Source organism: Dipodomys spectabilis, unplaced genomic scaffold (assembly GCF_019054845.1).
Source record: "Dipodomys spectabilis isolate Male_0828 unplaced genomic scaffold, ASM1905484v1 ptg000098l, whole genome shotgun sequence".
Classification (NCBI taxonomy): Eukaryota; Metazoa; Chordata; class Mammalia; order Rodentia; family Heteromyidae; genus Dipodomys; species Dipodomys spectabilis.
The window spans coordinates 989,755-1,003,306 of record NW_024870775.1 but is presented as its reverse complement, the minus strand read 5'-3'; the positions used below and the strand labels follow the sequence as shown (position 1 = coordinate 1,003,306).

Sequence of the window (13,552 nt, the reverse complement as noted above, 5' to 3'; positions counted from 1 at the left end):
CCGGGCTGGCTTTGAACCATGGTCCTCAGATCTCAGCCTCCTAAGTAGCTAGGATTACAGGTGTGAGCCACCAGTGTCCGGCTCTTATTATATTTTTGATACTCCTTAGCAGTCAGCTTTGCATCTCATTGAGTGTGAGAGGGCTTGGACAAGATGTAATGGGACTCTCAAGGCTGTCATAGTCTCTGATTTTCTTTGCAATGCTTATGCATGGAACCCATCCACCATGCTGTGAGGAAGTCCAAGCAGCCACAGAGAGAGGCAACATTCAGGTGCTCCATCTGGCAGCCACAATGGGTGTCCCAGCCAACAATTCCCTCAAAAGTGGGACATACAACTACCTAGCCTTCAGAAGATTCTAGCCCTAGGACTGGACACACCATCCCATGTGTCCCAACAACCCAAGACTTACAGACTTGCAAAATCTCATTTCTATAGTTATCAACTCTTGCCACAGATTCTTCTATATCTTTACAATCTTACAAAAAACCATAAATATAACAAAAATAGATAAATCTGATGCTACATTTATGGAGATAAAGAGAAGGAGGCACATAGCTGTTGTCTTATGCTTTCCCCTATCCAGTTTCCTGGGTCTCTGAGGAACCCAGTTTGAGACACTGTGTATGCTTTAGAACTACTGAAGCCTCGGCAAACTCACATAGTCATTTCACTTGTGACTTTTACCCACAGGTATAAAAGTAACCGACCACATATGAATATTCTCAATATTCTAAGAATCAGAGGTTTCTTCTCAGCACATTTATTTAACAAGCGTACAACTACAGAAATTCTTCATATGTCAACCATAGATACCCTCTTCCCCTCCTGCACGAAGCCTTTAAAAGCGTTTGCATAGCACCTATTTTTACACAACAGCTTTTCAAAAAAATCTCTAGACGAGTATGGTGGGAAACAATGTGTATTTGAAATGCTGTGTTCATGACACAGGCCTTCTCCAGCTTTGGGCAGATGAAGGTGTAGGCCTGCTCCTCTGGTCCAGGTAGTCACTAGGATCTTGGTAAAGAAGAGGATGGGTTCCAGGCCAGCTGGCGTTGCACTAGCTGCTGCTGGTGTTTTTCTTCAAGTAGTGTGTGTAGTGCGTCAGAAGCATCCTCTGGAAGGTGCCACTATAGAAGGCCCAGGATGGAATCAGGTTCAGGAGGCCCGCCTTCAGCAGACAAAAGCACAAGTGTGGATGAGAAAAGCCTCACAAAGAAACTACAACTGAAACAAATCAGTGTATATTCATTGTTTTTAGGAACTGTCTTTTGTGAAAAATGGATAGAGCTGGAGATAATGTTGAGTGAGAGAAGACAAGTTCAAGAAGCCAAATATCACATTTTCACTCATTTGTGAAATCTAAATCTAAAAGATATATATGATGAAGATAGATAGATAGATAGATAATATATGCATACATACATAGAATGTGATTATAACTTGAGCCTGTGGACAAGGAAGAGGGAAAGAGAATGATGACAAATGATTAAGGCAGAAATACAATGTGCGACGTGTGAATATTGCATAAAGAAACACAGAAAGCTGGTGAATAATAGGGAAAGAGAGAGCAATAAAGGGGGGATGTACGCGTGCATTGCATGGTGCACATGTACTGGTCCTAGGGCTTGAACTTAGGGCCTAGGTGTGCCCTGAGCTTTTTACTTAAGCCTAAAGCCATAGCTCCATTTCCAGCTTTGTGGTGGTTAATTGGAGATAAGGGTCTTAGAGACTTTCTTGCCTCTGCTGGCTTTCAACTGCAATCCTCAGATCTTAGTCTCCTGTCTACCAAGGATTACAGGTATAAGCTAGAGGGATCATTTTATCTGATTAAAACATTATATGTGTAGGTATGAAATACTGTAGTCAAAACTTTGTGCAATTAATATACACTAAAAAATGAATGACAGGAAAGTAAAACAGAATCTGTTTTTGAGGCAGTTACCAGTGGGAAGGTACCAATGCAGAGGGTGAATGAGGATAAATGTGATGAAGCAGGAGACAATTTCTTTCTCCTAGCCTGTTCTTGGTATCTATTTACTTGAAGAGGTCAGAATTTGTTATTAAAAAATCAAAAGAGAAGAAAAATGTCAGCCAGGCATTGGTGGCTCACGCCTGTAATCCTAACTACTCAGGAGGCTGAGATCTGAGGATCACAGTTCAAAGCCAGCCTGGGCAGGAAAGTCCATGAGACTCTTATCTCCAATTAACCACCAGAAAACCGGAAGTGGCACTGTGGCTCAAGTGGTAGAGAGCTCATGTTGAGCTGAAAAGCTCAGCGACAGTGCCTAGGCCCAGAGTCCAAGTCCCATGACTGACAGGGAAAAAAAAAATCAAGAAAGTGCTCAACTTTGGACATATGAAGTTGGATCATGCAGCAAATAATGCAGGAACAGTCTTCCAAGCTACTTCTGTCTCAAGAACACATTTTAGAGATGTGACACATTCCATTTAAAATGTCAGCATCATAGAAGACCACAGTAACAGAACTGTTGGGAAGGTAAAGGGGATGTTACACCTACTGGATAGCTAATCCTGGAGATGGACAGGCTATGACACCAGGTCCATATAAGGAAATCTATGTGTTTTTTGCCCTGGAGATGGTGAGGCCCTGAGTTCAGTAGCACCAATACCATTAGTCAAGTTCATAATAAAGCTATTGCTGTATGGGGGGAAAAAAAGGAAGGAAGGAACAAGAAAAGGAGGGAGGGAGGGAGAGAAAGAAGAAGGAAGGGAGGAAGGAAGGGAGTAAAGAAAAACAAGTTTAAATGGTTCAAGCTGCTTGAGGCTCTGAGTTCAACCCCAATATCCTCCCTCACACACAAAAAACTTCATATATCATATGTTCTTGACCTTATTTCCATATTTAATAGAGTTTAAGAAGTGCTAGATCTATCTGGTTGGTGCTTGCTCACAAAAACTGGCTATAAGCTCCTCTCCAATTTATAGGCAGTGACATCATCTTGGTGGCTAAAATTAAGCTTTCGTGGGTATGTTTGCACCAAGAAACAACTCAAAGTGGTCTTGTTCTTTTTTTCCTATGTGCTATGGTTGAGAGTGGACTGTCTACCCCAAAGCCTCATGGGCTGGAGACTTGGTTCTGGGGTGATTAGATCATGAGGATTAATGAATTCATTGCTGAATGGGCTGCTAGGAGACTGGGTCTAGTTAGAGGAAATGGGTCATGAGGTACATCTTGGAAGGGGTATGTCTTTCCCCAGACCCATCCTCATTCTTGGCTTTCTGGCTACCAGGAGCTAAGCAGCTGTACTCCAAAATATATGTTCCCTGCCATGATGCTCTGCCTCACCTTTGGCCCCAAAACAATGAAGCCAACCCACTATGGACTGAAACCTTTGAAAGATTAAGACAAAATAAATCTTTCTTCCATTAAATTGTTTATCTCAGGTATTTTGTTGCAGCAATAGAAAAACTGACTCACATACCCTGGATGGCCAATACTTAAATGTTTACTAGAAGGAACAGCCAAGCAAGACAGCACCCAGATGTATTGGTCTTTCCTACCCAAGAGATTCTGGGAACCACTTTCTGTTCTAAGGGAGAAGTGAGGCCATCAGGAAGTTTTAGGGTTATCTCCAGGCTGGTACACAGGCCTAATGCTTCCCCTCTAAATTCACTGGGTCTTCCACTCGCAAGAAGAGCCATGCCCTTCAGGGGCTGTCTGCCCATCTCGCAGTCATTCTTTAAGAAAAGAAGAAGTTACTGATTACCAAAATCTCATGCACAAGGCAGCCACAGATTTCATCTCCAATCGTGACATAATTCAGTGATTCTTTAACGAAGTCATCAGCACTCTTGGTTATCATGTTGGTATTGAGATACTTTGTCATTGGGGTTGAAACAGCATATGGAGTCAGCACCTATAATTCAAAATAAAGACTAAAAAGCTGGGCATTGGTGGCTTGCACCGGCTTCTATCTAAGGATATCAATTTGAACCCAGCCTTGTTTTTTAAAAAAAGTTTGTGAGACTCATATCTCCAATTAACTAACAAAATGCCAGAAGTACAGATGTGGCTCAAGTGGTATTGTGCCAGACTTGAGAGAAAAAGCCAACAGATCACGAGGCCCTGATTTCAAGTCCCATTACTGGCACAAAGAAGGGAAAAAATAAATTAAATAAAGACTCCATCCCAAGAAGGCTGAGAATTAACATTTGTTTTCCCAACCATCATCTTCAAACTTCTTGCTTTCTGTAAAAAGCTTTGAGAGCCCAGTTGATACAAGGCACTGAACTGATTTGCTTTCTCAAGACAAGGCCTGAACCATATACCAGGTTGCTCAAATATTCTTCCAAGCACTCCAAAGGACTGAGAGAGTTGGTAAATAAAAATACAAAATGCCAGTTACAATCCAAGTTCAGACAAAAAATTATGCCATAATTATGTCTCAAGTATAACACAGAATGGACTTGTGCTAAAAATATTATCCAGCTGGGTAATAGTGGCACATGCCTGTAATCTTATCACTCAGAAGCAGATACAGGAGGATCATGAGTTCTAGGCTAACCTGCACTACATGACACAACTCTATCTCAAAGACAGAAATTATTTGTATTAATCTAAAAATATAACTTGGCTGGTGCCAGTGGCTCATACCTATAATCCTAGCTACTCAGGAGGATGAGATCTGAGGATCACAGTTCAAAGCTATCTCAGGCAGGAAAGTCTGCGAGTCTCTTATCTCCAATAAACTACTCAGAAAAAAATGGAAGTGGTGCTGTGGCTCAAGTGGTAGAGTGCTAGCCTTGAGCCAAAGAAGCTCAGCAACAGCTCTCAGGTCCAGGGTTCAAGCCCAGGCCTGGCAAATAAAGAAACAAATATATACACACTCATATATGATTAATCTGGCAATCCCATAACTTTGTTTCTAAACCTCATAAACAAAGAATAACTTAAAGCACTCTGGCCTTTCACGTTCATACCCTGTCTGGTGCACATATATCACTTTTCCTGCTCTGAGAAGAAAAATAAACAACTACACACTGTGTTCTGCCAACACTGGCACTGGAATGTGGCTCAAGTGATAGCAGCCTTGCCTAGAGAACATGAGTCCTTCAACTCCCCAGGACCATAGAGAGAAAGAGAGAGAAAGTAACAAAACTGGGAGGTGTAGCTCAGAGGAAGAGCAACTTCCTGGTACGCAAAATTCCTCACAAATAAAATAAAATTTAAATCTAAAATGATATAAACCATAATAACAACAAAATAAAGTAAAACATGATTGGGGGCTACAGGTATAGTTCAAGTGCTATAGAACACCAGCCATGAACAAGAAAGCTAAGTGACTAAGCAAGCAAGCTAAGCAAGTATGAGACCCTGACTTCAAATCCCAGTACTGCCCTTGCCCAAAGAAACAAAAAGAGCAAAACAAAACAAACAACAAAAATAAACCACGTTGCTCCTATTTGTGGCTAACCATACACAATGGTTGAGCCCAAGGACTCTAATGTTCTTTCATTCTGCTTTAACTTGGGTGGCGCTGGGGTCTGAGCTCAGTCCTTTGCTCTTGGCAGGTACTCTACCACTTGAGCCATGCACTGAGCCCCCCTAATGGGATTTTATTAATTTATTCTCAGATACAGAGACTTTAGTATCTTTAGGAAGAAAATTATCTGTGCTAGTTTTCTTACTTTCATTTTTCTCCACATCATATTGGAAATACCACTGTTTTACAGTGAAATCCAATTTTGACTTATGACTCATAAGTCAGTCAATTGATGGAATTGGACTGGTCATTATGGAAACTAATACTATGATTGATTTGCCTAATACTTTCTCCTCCTTGCCCCAAAGCATCTTCAAGTGTTACTCTTGGACAGAATTCTCAACTCAGTTTCAAAGAAGGAAATATAGGACATATTTAGATACCTATCTATGAATTTTAACAAAACATGTTTCTGTATAAAATAAGAGCTCAATAAATATGGTTTAAACTTGTATATTTAGTCATGATGATCTTCATGATCATATGTTCTTCATGATCATCCTAAGATGAAGGGAGGCATAATGAACTCACTTTATGGATGGGGAAACTGAGGCTCAGGGAGTTTAAGCAAGTTGTCATCCAAATCACTAAGGTGGCAAGTGATGGAACTGAGATGAAATTCAAATCCAAGCCTGTGACCTACACATCCTTATTCATCTTTCAGATATTTGTTGATCACTATGCACATGTTTAGAGGAGATAATTAGGTTTTGAAAGGTCAAGGCCATTCTAATTTTCATAGTTATTTGAACCATTCCAAGACCTCTGTACCAGGAAAGGACCCTTTATTCTCTTTCATCCCCACCTCCATCCTGTGGCCTCCTAGTATCCACTGCCTAGGCAGCCACCGTATTTCTTGCCCACCATGATGAAGATGAAGATGGACCAGGGTATCACATAGTCAGGATGTGGTGACTAAGGTAGCCATTCATATTTAAAAATCACCAAGTCATTCTGGTTCTTTCTTTTTCCAGCACATAATAGGATTGCATTTCTCCAAAACCTCTGTGAGGAGTGGGACCATGTGACTAGATCTAGCCAATGAGTTATGAGCAGAACCATGTGTCATTCTTGGCCAGAAATTCATTGGCAAAGTATAATCCTGTCAAACTCCAGCTATTTCTTAAAATCAAATATCTCCACTGACAGTGTTCAAGATGAGGTCTCTAATCACTATAATGAGGTCTTTTTTTCTTTTTTCGTTTTTGTCAGAGACAGGGGCTCCAACTGGGTACCTGATGCTCTCAAACTCAGTACCTGATTTCCTAGCACTCTACTAATGCCTCCAACCCAAGCTCATGTCTTTTGTCAGTTCATCATAAGCATGCAAAATTATATTTTGCTTTTTTTACGCTCCAGAGATTGTTTGTTTTTTGTTCCTTTGCTTTAAAAAAAAACTGTGGCAATCTTAGCATGAGCTGAGTAGCAGTTACAAAAGGGAAGTCCCAATTTCTTCTGGGAGCTGGAGAATAGACAGCCCTCATGGAAGGAGAAAAAGATCTCTGATGGTGAGATGTGTTCAATAGGGTATTAAAAGGGACTGTGGTGAGACAGCTGAGGCAGGAAATAGTGACTCACTGCCAGATGTTGGTGGCTCATACCTGTAATCCTTCCTACTCAGGAGGCTGAAATCTGAGGACCCCCAGATGGAAGCCAGTGTGGGAAAAAACCCTTAAGACTGTATCCTCCAAGTAGCTAGCAAAATGCCAGATTGGAAGTGTGGCTTGAATGATTCAGCATACCAGACATGAATGAAAAAGCCAGACAAGAGTAGAAGGCCAAGCCGGGCGCCAGGTGCTCATGCCTGGTGCAATCCTAGCTACTCAGGAGGCTGAGATCTGAGGATTGTGATTCAAAACCAGCCTGGGCAGGAAAGTCCATGAGACTCCAATCGTCAATAAACCACTCAGCAAATTGGAAGAGGAGCAGTGGCTCAAGTGGTAGAGCACTAGCCTTGAGCTGAAGAGCTGAGGGACAGTGCCCAGGCCCAGAGTTCAAGCCCCATGACTGACAAAAAAAAAAAAAAAAGAGTAGGGGCTGGGAAGGTGGCTCAGCTCAGTGGTAGAGCGCTTGCCTTGCATGCATGAGGCCCTGGGTTCAATTCCTCAGCACCACATAAACAGAAAAAAAAAAGCCGTAAGTGTTGTTGTGGCTCAAGTGGTAGAGCACTAGCCTTGAGCTGAAGAGCTGAGGGACAGTGCCCAGGCCCAGAGTTCAGGCCCCAGGACTGGACCAAAAAAAAAGAAAGCCATCAGACCCGGAGTTCAAACTCTGCTACCAATACCAGAAGAAGGAGGAGAAGGAAGAGAAGAAGGAGAAAAATATAGAGGAGAAAGAAGTTACTCACTAAAACAATGTTTTGGGCCAAATTCCTAACATCAGGTCACATCTTCCTATTTAATGAGCTTTAACCTGTAGCTGATTAGTTTGTAGTAACAGTCATCTAAGATATTCTCACCTGGCTTTTTTTTCATGCTGGTACTGGGGCTTGAACTCAGGCCCTGAGTGCTGTTCCTGAGCTTTTTCATGCATGGCTAGTGCTCTACCACTTGAGCCACAGCCTCCACTTCCAGCTTCTTAATAGTTAACTGGAGATAAAGGTCTCACAGACATTCCTGCCTATGCTGGCTTTGAACCTTGATCCTCAGATCTCAGCCTCTTGAGTAGCTAGAATTAAAGGCATGAACCAGCTCAGCTTCACCTGACATTTTAATTGAAAAGCAATAATGTTTAAGATAAAATTTTGGTGTACTGTCACTTCTAATGTCATAAAACTTCTTTCTAGCCCAAAACAAAATAAAACCACTTCTGTGGGTTTCAGAAATCATTGAAATTTCTGGGCACTGGTGGTTCATGCCTGTAATCCTAACTACTCAAGAGGATTGCAATTCAAAGCCAACCCTGGGCAGGAAGGTCTGTGAGACTCTTATCTCCAATTAACCACCAGAAAACCAGAAGTGGCTCAAGTGGTAGAGTGCTTGCCTTGAGCTGAAGAGCTGAGGGACAGTGTCTAGGCCCAGAGTTCAAGCCCTACAACCGACACACACAAAAAAAGAAAGAAATCACTGAAATCTATTGGTGAACCAAAAGTTTGTAAACCACTGACACTGCAGGCTGTGACACTAGTCAGCCCACAAAAGGCAATTGACTCCATGATGGTTCTTCCCCTTTCCCATCAAACCAAATACTGGACTGAGGGGGGGGGGGTCTACATTAGCCCACAACAGACCAACAGTCCCCTAAGGAAAGCTCTTCCCCTACTTTCCCTTAGTTCCAATATGACACGTTTTCTTTATTTCCTCTCCACAGTTCCTACCATATATGCCCATCTCTTGTACCTAGGTCAGAAAGGAAAAGACAGTTAGACAAGTCCCAAACTTCTGCTGCATTCTATTTGGTCCAAAGCATTTTTTTTTATCAGCCATATCCTTGCCCAACTCTAGTCCCCAGGGTACAGAGAAACTAGAGCAGTAGAAGTGGTACAGATATAGGAAGCCACAGAGTTCTTCCAGCCTACCTCTCCTCCAGCTGTACATGCATGGCCAATCCTGCAGGGGGCAGTGGTTCCCTGTTCCTAGAGGTCCAGAGTTCCCATCCCCAAGGAATCCTAATTGTCCACCTCACCTGGATAATGATTCCCTTTTCTTTATATTCCACCTGCAGAGCCTTGGAAAATGTGCACACAAAAGCCTGCAATGAGAAGCAGACACATCTAAAGTACTAGACTATGCAATCTCCCTTCATTCAAGGGCACTGAGGAGGTGCTGCTACTAGCTGCTTGGAGATGTACTCAAAGAAAACAAAGTTTCAGTTATGTGGGATGAAAATGTTCTGGAGATTTATTGTGCATGCCTTAGTGATTATAGTTATTGATAATATATTGCATACTTTAGAGTTAAGAGAGTAGATCTTAATGTTCTCACCATACCAAAAATAATTTATAAGTCTAAGGATATGATAACTACCTTGATTTAAGCATTCCACAATATATACTATATCAAAATATCATGCTATAAATTGTAAATTATTTCCCATTTTATTTGTTAATCATACCTTAAAACTGAGGACAAACAAAGAGGCAGTAGGGGGTGGAGGGAAATGTAGGTGACATCACTCACCTTGGAAGCTGAGTAGAGAGAGTAGAGAGGCCAAGGGCAAAGGCCTACCCCTGAAGAAATGTTCAAGATGAGACCTTTCTGCCTAAAAAGCAAAGAAGCAAAGTTCCCATTGCTTCATGCTTCACTGCTTGATCCCACCTTGAGTTGAAAGAGACTGAAGGTCGGTATGAATGCTGTCAAATGCCATCCTCTCCAGAATCTATGGCCGCTAACTGTTCTGCTTCCAATAACTGTTAATATAATTTCACTTAAGTTCAGGAGGATACTAGGCAGGGATGTCACTCAACAATTACATGACATTAAGGCTTTGTTACTGGAAACAGAGTCTCTACTATGAAAAAAAATCTCCCTGCCCAAATACAGGGGGCCACATCACTTAGGATTCAAAGATGAAGGGATGCACCCATCTTAAGGGTGACCACATGAGATCCAGGCCCCTTTGGACTCACAAAGATGACCCACAGCAGGAAAGATGTCATGGTGGAATACCATCCTGGGTAAATTTGACAGCCTACCATTTGCTAACTTAGATACCCTTCACAAGTCTCTAAAGGCATTAATTAGCAGCCTTTTTAAAATTCAGTAACTTTAATTCTTCCTAGTTAGTTGCATGAGGGGTTGTGGTAAGGAACTTCAATTAGAACACAACACCAAGTCCCTTCTTACTCCAGGGAACATGAAACTATCAAGCATTTTTTTCTAATATATACCACCTGGGAAAAACCAGTTCCTAAATGAGTGTCATAATAGGGTGATACAAGCATGGAATAATGAGGAAAGTGATAAAGATTGTTTTCAACCAGTAAATTGGAGTATTCATTCTGAAAACAAAAGCTGAAATTTATAATCACAAAGCCATGGGCTTGGACTCAGACCAATTTGCTTCTTTTATGCTCAACATGAGTTTTTTTTTTTTTAATCCAATGTATACTTAAATAACAGATCTCTTCCTCTCTCTATGTTGTGTTATACTTGACCTTCAAATATGCATGCATGTTTGAGGGGCTGGCCTGGCTCAGATGTTAGTTTGTTCCATTCCACCCCACCCCCAATCTCCAAGTCCTTTCATAATAGCTTATATCACTGGTGAAAGCAAGACCTTACCTTGATTCCATGTGTTTCAGAACTATCTGTGTCATCTATGAGAGAAGGGAAACATTAAATCCTGAGTAAGAAACTAAGTAGCAATGAGCAAGGACCTCGGGGGAAGTGGTGACTAGAGAAGCTTAATCTTCTCAGGTGACCTTGAGAATTGCTGGCACCCATTAGCAGTCATTCTGAAAACATGAGAATCTGATAGGATCTCCACAGGAAATAACCTAGACAAATGGCGTACTATTGGGAGGTCTCTGGTTGTTTCCCATAAACATCCTCTTGTGAAATGAGGTTACTTTGAAAATATGGGAATTGATGGATTGATAGCTACAGCATCAATAAATAGCAAGGTACTCTATTCTGGGTGACAGCAAAAGCAGGCCTGCCACCACACACCTCACTCATGAGCTGGAACTGGGGTCAGCAGACCTAATCAGAGTCTATGAGAATTTTGTACACATCTCTCCATTCAGCAGTGTCAGTATGTACAACCTGGTAGTGTGTGACATAGTTCATGGACACAGCATCCATTAGGATTACATGGTAGAGAATCACTTTCTCCATCCCAAGCTACCACCCCTCCCTATAGAAGTTCACCCAGCCAGTTTTGCAGGCCCAAACCTATACTCAAAGGGGTTTTTTGGTTGGGTTTTTTGTTTTTGGTTTGTTTTTTGTCTGTCATGGGGCCTGAACTCTGGGCCTGGGCACTGTCCCTCAGCTCTTCAGCTCAAGGCTAGCGCTCTACCACTTGAGCCATAGCAGCACTTCCGGCTTTTTCTGCTTATGTGGTGCTGAGGAATCAAACCCAGGGCCTCATGTATGCAAGGCAAGCACTCTACCATTGAACCACCTTCCCAGCCTCAAAGAGTTTTTAATTGATTACTAAGGTCACATTTTAAGAATTAAACAATGCATGGACTAAGATGTTCTATAAAGTATAACTGACCAGAGTCAAAGTTGTCCTGGAATCAGGTTTGAGATGGAGAAGATCCAAATCGAGAAGAGGAGCAGAGGAAGCAGAGAGACCAGGACACAGCTCTGTCCACGTCTCCACATTGTCTAGGGTAGTGCAGCAGCTTTTCTATAGAGCCTATTACTGTTCTCAGCAGATCGGCCATGCCCTGGCACCTGTGTCAGGGAGCCTCCAGACAATGTTTCCATTGCTAGGGGTTAGAGGAAGAGGAGTAGCAGAACTCTCTAGAAACTGCCTCTGAAACATCAGCTTTTGAGAGAGGTGAGAGAAGGATGAGATTCACTTCTCACACTTCCCTGGCTCCACCCTTATTAGGAATCTCCTCCAGGTCCTGTGGTCTGTCCTCTGCCATTGGTCCTCAAAGCCTCCCATGCAAACTCACTAGCCCTCTATGATGAATGATCCCAAGTAGAGAGTCAACACTGGATATGGGTGGGCCCTTGTTCAAATTTCTCTACATTTTAATTCCTATCCCACCTTCTCCTGGCTCTCATCTTCCATCTCTGCCCTTGACATGAGAGGATGTGACTATTTCCAGATGGCATCTTTGAAGTAATTAAGCTATATTAGTCATGCTTCCAATCAGCAAGACTAATTAGAACACAGCATATTCAGAAATAAACCTTTAATGTCTTTTCTTTGTTACTTAGGGAATTTAGTGTCCATCAATAAATAAAACTTAAAAAATCAAAGCATTTCTCTGCTGAAGGAATTAGAGTGTTGTCAAATCCATTTGGAGAAACCCATCTGATCAAACAGCCTAAGACTGGAAACTCAATGTGTAAAATAATATGAAAGATTTTTAGTGGTAAGGCTGCAGGCAATAGTTGGACACATAAAACTTAGAACTACATTAGCTGGGAGTTTTAAAAAGCCATTGATTACTCAGCATAAAAAGAATGTGTATACTCAATAATAGCTAAGCAGGATACTATAAAACACCAGTATGCTTACAGAAAAACAACCCAAAGTAAAATAGTTGTCAGCCCAATTTAAGTACATGAAAATAATTTGGGGGGAAGCTGATCAGCTCCTCTCTGTGTCTCCCCCACCACTTATGTTGGAAAATCAGTCATCTACTATGTTTAGTCCCTGAGAGACTGAATGTGCCCCTTCTCTACCACTCCTTGGAGTCCTTATTCGCTGCTGTAGTTAAACTGACTTTCCATAGTGACCACCAGCACAGTGGTGAATTTTGTGAATTCAGTATGGTTCCTAGCTATGGAATAAGCACAGGCTGAAAATCCCGAGCTCAGTCTCTAGTGTTGTACCATGGTAGAGCTAGAGGGCCCTACCAATCAGAGGACATGGAAACATTTTGTTCACACAAAGCATCTAGCTGGGTGCTGGAGGCTCAAGCCTGTAATCCTAGCTACTCAGGAGACTGAGATTTGAGGATTGCAGTTTTGGAGCCAGGCCAGGCCAGGTTAATTGAGATTCTTGTCTCCAATTAACCACCAAAAAACTGGACATGGAGTTGTGGCTCAAATGGTAAAGTGTTAGCCTTAAACATAAAAGCTCAAGGACAGTGCACAGGCCCTGAGTTTAAGACCCAGGACTGGCACATGTGCACACACACACACACACACACACACACACACACACTTTAAAAAAAGTCAACTCATGTGGCATCATGCCATGTCCATTTTCTTAAATTACCTATCCAATGCAAATAAGACAAGATAGCTTTGAGGAAGTCATGCTGTCCATGACTAGGTACCTGAACTGAATCAGAGGACCTGAGAACTTAAGATGCCACTACCAAGTCCAACATTCTTTTAATAATGGGTGCAGAATCAACACCCATTAGTTTAGATAAGTTTATCCTGTGTTGTCCAACTAATTAGTAACTGTGTTGA

The 13,552-nt window shown here is 41.9% G+C and overlaps 1 protein-coding gene across 1 annotated transcript in view; it reads right to left on the bottom strand.

The window, feature by feature from the left end:
* Positions 1-794: 794 nt before the first annotated feature.
* Hsd17b3 (hydroxysteroid 17-beta dehydrogenase 3) overlaps positions 795-13,552 on the bottom strand; it is a 47,198-nt gene continuing 34,440 nt past the window's right edge. The window contains exons 7-11 of the mRNA XM_042686982.1: positions 10,730-10,764; positions 9,626-9,707; positions 9,132-9,197; positions 3,732-3,881; positions 795-1,171 (exon numbers count right to left, since the gene is read on the bottom strand). Of these exons, the coding sequence (XP_042542916.1) occupies positions 1,061-1,171; positions 3,732-3,881; positions 9,132-9,197; positions 9,626-9,707; positions 10,730-10,764 (444 nt within the window). The 3' untranslated portion in view covers positions 795-1,060. The remainder of the gene's footprint in view (positions 1,172-3,731; positions 3,882-9,131; positions 9,198-9,625; positions 9,708-10,729; positions 10,765-13,552) is intronic.